At 46.1% G+C, this 10,608-nt stretch overlaps 1 protein-coding gene across 2 annotated transcripts in view; it reads right to left on the bottom strand.

Moving 5' to 3' along the window:
- TOP3A (topoisomerase (DNA) III alpha) overlaps positions 1 to 10,608 on the bottom strand; it is a 30,147-nt gene that overhangs the window by 10,788 nt on the left and 8,751 nt on the right. For both annotated transcript variants that reach the window (XM_008566213.1, XM_008566214.1), the window contains 7 exons: positions 10,289 to 10,459; positions 9,913 to 10,013; positions 7,639 to 7,713; positions 6,311 to 6,393; positions 4,902 to 5,109; positions 2,833 to 3,018; positions 2,547 to 2,676 (listed from right to left, as the gene is read on the bottom strand). In XM_008566213.1, the coding sequence (XP_008564435.1) occupies positions 2,547 to 2,676; positions 2,833 to 3,018; positions 4,902 to 5,109; positions 6,311 to 6,393; positions 7,639 to 7,713; positions 9,913 to 10,013; positions 10,289 to 10,459 (954 nt within the window). The remainder of the gene's footprint in view (positions 1 to 2,546; positions 2,677 to 2,832; positions 3,019 to 4,901; positions 5,110 to 6,310; positions 6,394 to 7,638; positions 7,714 to 9,912; positions 10,014 to 10,288; positions 10,460 to 10,608) is intronic.

Below are 10,608 nucleotides of genomic sequence, written 5' to 3'. Positions count from 1 at the left end.
CGGAAAAAAAAAAAAAAAAAAAAAAAAAAAAAAAAAAAAAAAAAAAAAAAAAAAATTAGTAGTTGTCTGAATGGGGGAATGGGGAGTGACCGCTAAAGGGTACGAGGTTTCTTTCTAAGGTGATGAAAATGTTCTAAAACTGAGTGTAGTGATAGTTGCACAGCTTTGAGAATATACTAAAAAACACTGAATTGTACATTTTAAATGGGTGAATTGTATGTGAATCATGTCTCAATAAAGCTGATGATAATATTTTACAAAAACATACCTCCTCTATGTGGCTCCTTTCTTTAGAGATCTTAAATGGCTCCCCACTGACCACGTGCCAACATCTAAGCACCTCAGCATGGCACACAAGCCATGCACGGCCCTGCAAAGTCGGGTCCGCATCATCTCTCTGGCCTCACCTTCTGTGATGTCCCCACACCCCCACTGCAGCCACAGTAGGCATGTGCTCTCCTGTTCCTGGCCTTCCTCAGGCCCTGCCCTGGCTGGGCTTGCCTCCACTGGTCAGGTAGTTTTACTATGAGATTTTTAGGTCCAGCTCAAATGCCAGCACCCCTACGAAGTTTTCTTCCCTGCCTGTTTCCTGCAGAACCCATTGCATATATTCAAAGTATTGGTCTGGTTTGGTTCTTTTGCTGGACTGCACCCTTGAAGGGAAAGGTTAGGTCTAATTCCCTTTTGTGTCCCCAGTGCTTGGGCCAAGCCTGCTCTGGCAGGCTTCATATATATTTTTTTTTTCCTTTTTGTCTTTTTTCGTGTCCGGCAACGGATCGCAACCCTCAGTGTCGCGCCCGCACTGGACCGGGACCGGCAACGGGATTGCAAACCTCGGTGCTGCGCCCGCACCTCGCTCAGCCAGTGAGCGGGAACCGGTCTGTATGTGGGATCCGAACCCTCGGCGGGAGCGCCACCGCGCTCCCAAGCGGCGCACTGTAGCAGTGCGCCACCGGGCCGGCCCTAGGCTTCATATATTTTTAATGAATAAATCATGACGGGCAGACTCCCTCTAATTTCATAAATGTGCATGCTTTCTCGATATCCCAGTTACAGTCATGGGCTCCAGGTTGGAGCATTTTTTCCTATGTCACAGGACTATGAAACTGCCTTTGTAGGTGAGGCAACAGTACCCTAGATGGAATGACCTGCTCCTAACACACCTAGGGAGCTCCATTTCCCCTCCACCAAGCCGCTGGACTTTCTGAACGAGGTCTGCCAGAGACCTCCCTCAAGAGCTGTGATGAACAAATGAAGGGGCAGCAGATTAGTCACAAGGACCTGCCTGCAAAGCTTGAGCCATAGGACTTATTGGGGAAAATGCAATTCTCACCCAGTGTTTTTTTTTTTAAACCTCATTCTGATTCCACAGCATTTATGGAAAACACTTTAACAAAAAGCTGAGGGCCGGCCTGGTGGCGCACTGGAGAGTGCGCCGCTTGGGAGTGTGGCGGCGCTCCCGCCGAGGGTTCAGATCCCATGTGGAGATGGGTTCCTGCTCACTGGCTGAGCGTGGTACGGGCGCAACACCGAGGGTTGCAATCACATTACCGGTCAGTAAAAAAAGACAAAAAGGAAAAAAAAAAAAAAAAAAAAAAGCTGAGAATATGGCCACCCATGGCTAACAGGAGGGTTCTGCCATGTACATGAAGATGTGTGAAGCCAGTGTGAGCAGTATGAGTGTGAGCAGTGTGGGCAGTGTGAGTGAGCAGTGAGTAGTGTGAGCATGAGCATGAGTGGTGTGAGCCATGTTAAGTGGTGTGAACATGAGCATGAGTGGTGTGAGCAATATGAATGTGAGCAGTCTGAGCAATTTGAGTGGTGTGAACAGTGTGAGTGGTGTGAGCAGTATGTGAGTGGTGTGAGCAGTATGTGAGTGGTGTGAGTGTGAGCAGTGTGAGCAGTATGAATGTGAGTGGTGTGAGCAATGTGAGCTGTGTGAGCAGTGTGAATGTGAGTGGTGTGAGCAATGTGAGCTGTGTGAGCAGTGTGAATGTGAGTGGTGTGCAGTGTGAGCAGTGTGAATGAGTGGTGTGAACAGTGTGTGAGTGGTGTGAGCAATGTGAGTGGTGTAAGTGCAAGTGTTGTGAACATGAGGGGTATGAGTGTACAGCCACTGTTCCACATGGGAATGAGGCTCAAGGCTGCTATACCTGATACTTCAAAGATGAAGACAGAGTTCCACAATGACTCTCCCAAGTTTTAATTCTTGGCACCGTTTGCTGTCCTTATTCTTAACAACAGCAAACCTGCATGTGGGCCAAAGGGTGCTCCCTGTGGAGCCCTCTGAGTCCTGGAAATCTCTGTCATTACATGCATGATGCAGTGCAGGGTTTGAGCATTGACTGTGGAGTGATTTGGATGAGGTTTTAATAACTCACACACTTTGTGACCTTAGTAAGTTCTTAACCTCTCTATCCCTTGCTTCAATATAAAATGGAGATAAGAATACAGCTCCTGCGTTGGAGAGTCACTGTGAGGACTAGAGGAGATTCAGGACCTGGCAATTAGTAAGTGTTCAAGAGCTACCTGGACAAGCTACTGACCAATGCCGTGCTTCTCCATGAGGGCAATGAGGTCAGCCTCAGTGAGCAGTTGGGGCGGACTGGTCTCCCCGTCCACCATCTCCACAGTGCTCGGCTGGAAGCAGGAACCTTGCTCATAGACGGGGAGGATCTACAGGGAGGAGCAGGCACGGAACTCAGATCAGTCTGTCATGAACTCATGCAAAAAACAACCTCCATTTCAAGGAACACAGTCCTGCTCCCTCAGATGGCTCAGGGCTGGGAGCACAGCTGTCCTCTCTCTCCCTGGGGCCCACCTCTTTATCACCTTGTCACTCCAGTGATCATATGGATACACGTCCAGATAGTTTCGTGCCAGAATCATGAGGCCATGGGCCACGAAGCGTTCCTGAGCAATGTCAATCTCCACTGTGGTCTCCTGCCCCTGAGCATCCTGGGAGCAGCAAGCCAGGAAATGGCGAACAATAAACTCGTACAGTCGCTGTTCATCTCCCTAGGAAGAAAGAAGAGTCTGAAACTCCCTCCAGAATATCACCTCTCAAGGACAGTAGCATCACCAGTAGTTTAAACCTGGTTTATGCCACCTTTCAGATTCAAGTTCTGCACAGAACAGGCCACATCACTCCTCAGGTCCTGCACTAAAGTAGAGTGCCAGACATGTCCTGGGGAGCTAAGGGTTTATGCTGATACATCTCACAATTCTAATCAGATGTGGTCAGCCAGGGAGTCATCTTCCCTCCAAAGTGGGAAATGGTTCTTTGATGTAAACATCAATCTAAGCGGAAAACAAGACGAAAGCATAAGAAGGTAGCAAGAGACTCCCTGAATACAAGACACACAGAATAACACTGGACCCGACAGCCTTAGGCCAACTCCATGCACACACTCAAAGCAGCAATTTCTTAGGGTGATTTCCAATCAATCAAGTGATCAGGATTTAGTGAGACTCAATCTATCAAAAGCCCATAAGACACTAATACTCACATCCAATAATTCCCCTTCTAAGGATTTATTCAAAGGAAACGATTGGAGATTCACACAAATATTTATGTATACAAACATTAACTATAGTATATCATCTATCAAAAAGTTGGAAATAACTTAATCTTCCAAAAACAGATGTGACAAAATAAATTATGGTACATCTATACAATGTTAAATAGCATACTTTTAAAAACTATAGTATATGAGAAAATGCTTATGATAAAAAATGTTAAAATGTTTTTACAAAATCATTTGAGATTATAATTTTATCATAAGAATATTATATACATGCATAAAAATGTAGTTCTTGGTAGTGGTAGGATTACAGGCAATTTTTTTCTTCCTTATAATCTTTTGTATTTTCTAAATTATCTAAAATGAACGTGTATTACTTTTTTTTTTTTTAATAAAAAGATGACCGGTAAGGGGATCTTAACCCTTGACTTGGTGTTGTCAGCACCACGCTCAGCCAGTGAGCAAACTGGCCATCCCTATATGGGATCCGAACCCATGGCCTTGGTGTCATCAGTACCGCACTCTCCCTAGTGAGCCACAGGCCGGCCCCAACATGTATTACTTTTAAATCAGAAAGAAAATGTTATTAAAAGAAGAAAAGACTTGTGCCGAGCCCGTGGCGCACTCGGGAGGGTGCAGCGTTGGGAGCGCGATGGCGCTCCCACCGCGGGTTTGGATCCTATATAGGGATGACCGGTGCGCTCACAGCGCTCAATGGCTGAGCGCGGTGCGGCCGGTCTCAAAAAGGACAAAAAAGAAAGAAAAAAAAAAAAAAAAAGAAGAAGACTAAAATTCACTCAATTTTGTGACAAGCCTGCAGATGTCAAATAACCCTTAACAGCTCATGCCCTCCCAGCACTTACTCCCTGCTGAGGAAGTGGCTAAAACACGGACACAGTCAGGCAGAGCTGAATGGGAAGACCACAGTGACTGCGGCATGACAGGAGGGTTGCAGTAAAGGTTCAGGAAGGCAATGGAAGCTTATCCCATTCTTGGGAGGATGGACTGGATTCTTCCAGTTGACATGGGACCACAAAGGCCATAAGGTTCGTGAGGTTCGCTGTAGGTGTGGGGGCTGTGCAAAAGCCCAGGCAGGTGTGTGAGAGGCCAGTGGAGAAGCTGTGGGAACTGACAGAGTGGGGAGGTGGGGCTGGAGAGATGGTGGAGCCCACCATGGGGAGTCTTTCATGAAAGCCAGGCAGAAGATTATGAAACAGAAAAATCCTGACACTGATTTCTCTTTTCTGAAATGGAAAAGATATTTCAAAACCACTTATTTCCTAAAGTCAGAGTCTGTAGAGCAAATTCAAATCCTACCACTGACCCATCACCACCTCCCTCTATGTTCCAACGGGCAGCACCTTCAGAAAGACCAACCTGCAAGTTGCTGGCATATTTGGTGGGGTGAATGGGAGGGTGAGCTTGGTCAGTCTTGTTCCCATTGCGTGGGGTAGGGCCACCCTGCTCTAGAATGCTCTGGGCAAAGGCCCCCCAGCGGGGATCCCGGGTTTGCTGTTCCACCAACACAGTCAGGTTTAAATCTCTGGGGAAAATGTTTGTTTCTGTTCGGGGATAGCTGATGTACCTAAAACAAAGGCAAACAAACAGAAAAAGAAATTGCTAGGCTCTTTAATTGGTCTATAAATAAATGAAAGCACTTGGTAACACCTGCAATTGCCCACCTGACATAGCCAACTCAACTGAAAACAGCCTTGGTTACCTACAACGAGGAAAATTCTGAGATGTGACTCCCTCACAGGGTGAAAAGCACTAGGTTCTCCTGTTAGGACATTCAAGCCAAAGGTGAAATGGAAGCGGCCACAGAGCAGGATAAGGGCTCAGGGCTCTGCCAGCAGACTCGCAGCCTGGGACACTTCACTGGCTTCTCTTAGGATTAGTATGACAGAATGGCCCTGGTGCAGTGCACAAGCCTCACTGGCCCTGACAGCTTCAACATTGTGTCTCTGCAACTTCTTAAAGTATAGAAAGTATAATGCTGTCCAATACAACTATAATGTGGACTCTACATGCAATTTAAAAGTTTCTATTAGCTGGGGCTGGCCCGTGGCTCACTTGGGAGAGTGTGGTGCTGATAACACCAAGTCCACGGGTTCGGATCCCCTTACCCGTCATCTTTAAAAAAAAAAAAAGTTTCTATTAGCTGCTTAAAAATCATTGAGATAGGATACATTCTATTTTCATACAAATATTCAAAATCTAGTGTATATTTTATATTTTCAGCACATCCAAATGCAGACAACCCAAATTTCAAGTGTTCAACAGTCACATGTTAGACAGCATATAAGAGGATTTCAGTGCCTGGCATTCATGACCCCTGAGGTAGGGATGATTTTCACAGGCAAACAACTCCTAAAGGTGCCACTTGCTGTTCGCCACTTGCCAGGGCCCTAGGAAGAGTTGTTGAGGGGCCAAGAACAGGATTTGAATCTATTCTATGGGTTCCTATCTAACCTTTTCCTTACTGAAACGTCAATGTCAAAAATCCTTCTATTTCAGAGCCCAGATGATATCTAGACAGTCTGTGTTACCCCACAAGCTCTATTTCTTTTCTTTTGTCCTTTTTGAGACCGGCTGCACTGCGCTCAGCCAGTGAGTGCACCAGCCATCCCTATATATGATCCGAACCTGCGGCAGGAGCGCTGCTGCACTCCCAGTGCTGCACTCTCCCGAGTGCGCCACGGGCTCGGCCCTACAAGCTCTATTTCTAAAACATTTTATCCTGATAAAGATGCACCAAATTCTACTCCCAAATCCAGAATATTTACCCTTGAGTATAGAGCTTTTCGGCAATCCTCATGGTTTCTTTAGCATTTATTCTTAACTTGCGAGAAGCCAGCTTTTCAAGCTCCTGTTGAATGGGTCGACAGGCACATTAGGTATGGTGGGTGAGTCGGTGGGCACCACACGACTACACAACTCATCTTCAGACAGGTCTGGCCCCTGTTACTCCAGTTGCTGCTTTCATATAGAGGAAAGACTGTGCCCGAGAAAGATTTCTGGGCCAGCCAGGGAGAGCCAGATCCCAGCCCAGTGTTCAGACTCTGACATGCAGCAGTTAGACTCACCAGGGAAGGCAGCAGATTTCTAGGCCCTGACCACTAGGAAATCTGACAGAGTAGGGGGACAGAGGCCAGAATCAGCATTTTTTAACAAGCAGTCTAACACACTGATTCTAACACAGGTAATCTGAGATCCACACATTGGAAACACCACCAAAGCCCCAGCAGACTCCTCTGGATGATAAAAACCATCTTTGAGGTCCTCAGGGGGATAATCAGCTATTCTTTCCCCTACAAGAAACTTCAACAATGTTGTTGACTATACGTCAAAGCATATTTTAACAAGTAAGGAATAAAACAAATGTGCCTAATATATAAAATCAATCCACAACTTTTCCCTTGGAATACCATATTATGTAGCACATACACACAATACATTGTGGCTACTGGAGACAGAGAAGGCACTGCCCACCAGCCTCCACAGGTTTCTTAGGCTGCACATCCTGCATGTTCAACCTCCAGAGTTAACTCTGACTATAACTCTACCCTGCATTTTCCTGCTAAGTAGTGGCTGGGGAGGTGCATCCCTAATGGGATTTTTTTTTTTTTTCAGAATTGTGTCCCATGGGGGTGGCTCTTCGCGGGATCAAAAAATTTGAGAAGCCCTGTTTTAAGGTAAGTTCATATAGCAGATATTTAAAATTATGTTTACACAGATTAGGCAGCAACATGAAAAATTGCTTGGGTAGAAAAAAAAGTTACTCCAATTATGATGCTGTAAAAATATGTATATGAAAAAAAATAGGAAGAGAAGATAACAGAATTATATCGGTGATTATGTAAGGATGGTGAGATTACTGGTCGTTTGTCTTCCTGTTTTTGTTTCCCAAACCTCACATTATGCAGTTATACTGCATTTGCTAACTTAAAAAAACAGCATGAAGAGGTCAAGTGAGCCATGTCTTTTCCAAGCGCTCTGCTGTGTGGCTCTGTGACAGGCAACATTTCCTTCCACAGTCCATCAGTAGAACCCCAGACCCAACAACAGGAAGTAACTGATCCTCAGTGCTTGAAATAGGTCACCTGGAACATACCACAGTGTCCAAAGCTTGAGGCCTCCACTTGCTCTTTGGCTTAGACCTGACCTCCATCACAGTTGCCATGGGATCCTAGAAAGCCAGGAAAGCAAGGACCACATTAAAGTGTTGGTGCATCATCTCCCGCCTTGCTGTGGACTGCCCCTGCTCACCATTCCAGATTACCCTGACTGACAGCTGAGGCCACAGCTACAGCCCAAGACACTGCCACACTGAAGATCGCTTGCAGCCAACAGTGTGGTGAATGCCATCACCCCCTTTTCACTCAAACCAAGATTTTGAAGGGCACTTTCGTAAGCCTTAGGGTGTCTCCTCCGGAGCCTATGAAATCAACAGTCTGCATCTCCTGGGTACAGCTGCCTACCCACACATGTACAGTATTACTATTTTTTTTTTTTAAATTCAGGTTAAGACAGCATTAGAAATAGAAATTACAGGGCCGGCCTGTGGCTCACTCGGTAGAGTGCGGTGCTGATAACACCAAGGCCACGGGTTCGGATCCCATATAGGGATGGCCGGTTCGCTCACTGGCTGAGCGTGGTGCTGACAACACCAAGTCAAGGGTTAAGATCCCCTTACCGGTCATCTTTAAAAAAAAAAAACAAAAAGAAATAGAAATTACACAATACAAGCTGGAGAATTTCAATCTTAAAACCAACTTCACGGGCCGGCCCGATGGCGCACTGCTATAGTGCGCCGCTTGGGAAGCGCGGTGGCACTCCCGCCGAGGGTTCGGATCCCACATACAGACCGGCCGCTCACTGGCTGAGTGAGGGGCAGGAGCAACACCGAGGGTTGCGATCCCGTGGCCGGTCCTGGTCCGGTATGGGCGCGACACTGAGGGCTGCGATCCATTGCCAGTCATGAAAAAAGACAAAAAGGAAAAAAAAAAAAAAACCAACTTCACATTTTTAAGACTGTGTAAATGAACAAAAAACTCAGCTTAAATAATTTGCTAGTAAGGATATCTGTATATCAAAATTTGAATTTCTCCTTCCCAATAGACTAGGGACTAGGTGCTCTTTCCAAGGAGCTCAAAGTACACCACATGCCATTGATTCTTGCACCACATCCTGGTGGAGAAGCAGGGCAGGTCTTTCTATTAACAAATGTGCAGGGTCACAGGGTGGAGTGGTGGACAGACGGGCTGTCTCCCTGGATCAGTGTGGTCTGTAGAGGAGCAAGAATACAGCGGGCTCCAATGTGTGCTCTGCCACTTAAGAGCTCTGGTGTGTCTGTGAGCAAGTTACTTCCCTTTCTCCAGCTTTCTCTTCTATAAAATGGAGATGGTATCACCACCCTCACAGGCCATTATTAGGATTAAACAAAATAACACGTAACAGTGTGCCTGGCACACCGCAGGTGCTTAATAGTTATCACTCCCTTACCAAATTAATAATAAATCTGCCAGCAGGCTATAGCCAAGAAGCACACCACGAATTACCAAACCTAGAGACCTATGAATGTTCCTCAGGCACCCCCGTGTGCAGCCCCTAAGTTAAATCAGGCAATGATGCACTGACTGATGGGAAGTGGCATCACAAAGTGAACCATCAGTCTGAGAGTCAGGAAACAGGAAGGCAGTGTCCCACCTCTGCCACTCACTGCCTGTGGCCTGAGCTGGTTGGGGCCCTCTGCAGGTGCTGCTCTCTCTATGACACATACTTCCCCCAGGTCCTCCCCTGGCGGTGTCCTAATCACTCCTGCCTCCATTCAAATGTCAACCCTCAGAAGAGCCTTTCATGACCACATTTAGAACAGTCCCCTCCATGCCCCTCAGGTCATTCTCTATTCCTTTACCCGGCTTTATTTTCTTCCAGACATTTATCACTATACGAAATGAACTTATCCATTTGTTTGTGATTTTCATCTCTCCAGATTTTCTCATGTGACCAATGGAAGAGAGGGTTGGAGCAGATGCTGCCCAAACTCCCTCCCAGCTCCAGGAGTCTATGGTCTAGACTGATCTAGCTGATCCTTCCTAATCTCTGGAGACAGAATATGCCTCAGGGACAGACTTCAACTATACATTTCTCAAAATTACTGGTTTTATCTAAAAGCTTTGCAGATCCTTCCCTTTCACATTTTTAGTGCTGTTTTCATGAAGTTCTAGTGTCACTGGTCCCCAAAAAGTGATGCTCTGAGGTGCAAACAAAACTAATACAGTTCAGTGGGAGAATGGACAGGGTCACTTCTACCAACAGAGAGAGAGTGTCTTGGAGGGCGTGCAGAACGTTTCTGAGATGATAAAGATTTCAAAGGACTTCTTACCTCCATACACAACTGATAGAGGACAAGACAAGCCGTGTGGTTAAAGAGACGATGCCTTTTCCAGTTGAAATCTACCGTACCATCTTTGTGGTCATGAGTTACTATATCGGGAAGAGATAAACAAAAAGGCTGTGTCTCACAGAAGCCCCATGCTATGACAGACAGAAAATGGTATATTATAGTGAAATTTAAAGGAATATGAAAAAGGAAAGCATTTCTGGACAACAAAGAAGACTTTAAGTGAATTCTGAATATTGCAATGGGGCAAGGTAAAGGGCAGCAACACTAAAAAAAATCATCACACATTTATAATTAGTGCTATTAACACTCCATGATCCCCCTTGTTATTCCTGGGCAAACCTGCCACCTGCCTTACCTTTAATTCTGTGGAAAATTTCTGGCACAAAAGCCTGAATGGCTTTAAACCTCTCCACCACAAACCCCAGTGTAGGGAACTGGCAGCTGCCATAGCTGATGAGCTGCTCCGCCAGCACCTCGGGAAAAATCCTCTGAAGCCGCAAGGTCTGGAACCTAGTGAAGGCAGCGCCTGGAAAGTGAGGTTGGAAGAAAGGAGAACTGACAAATGATGAGGTCAAAGCCGGATACACACATCCACACAGGAGCCTCATGTGTGTTTCCATAACCCAACATCAGTGTACCACGGGGGCCATAGGAAATGTCCACCTAGCTCCTCAC

Source organism: Galeopterus variegatus, unplaced genomic scaffold, assembly GCF_000696425.1.
Source record: "Galeopterus variegatus unplaced genomic scaffold, G_variegatus-3.0.2 Scaffold229, whole genome shotgun sequence".
Lineage (NCBI taxonomy): Eukaryota > Metazoa > Chordata > Mammalia > Dermoptera > Cynocephalidae > Galeopterus > Galeopterus variegatus.
The sequence above is the reverse complement of the archived record's forward strand: the minus strand, read 5'-3'. Positions and strand labels throughout refer to the sequence as shown.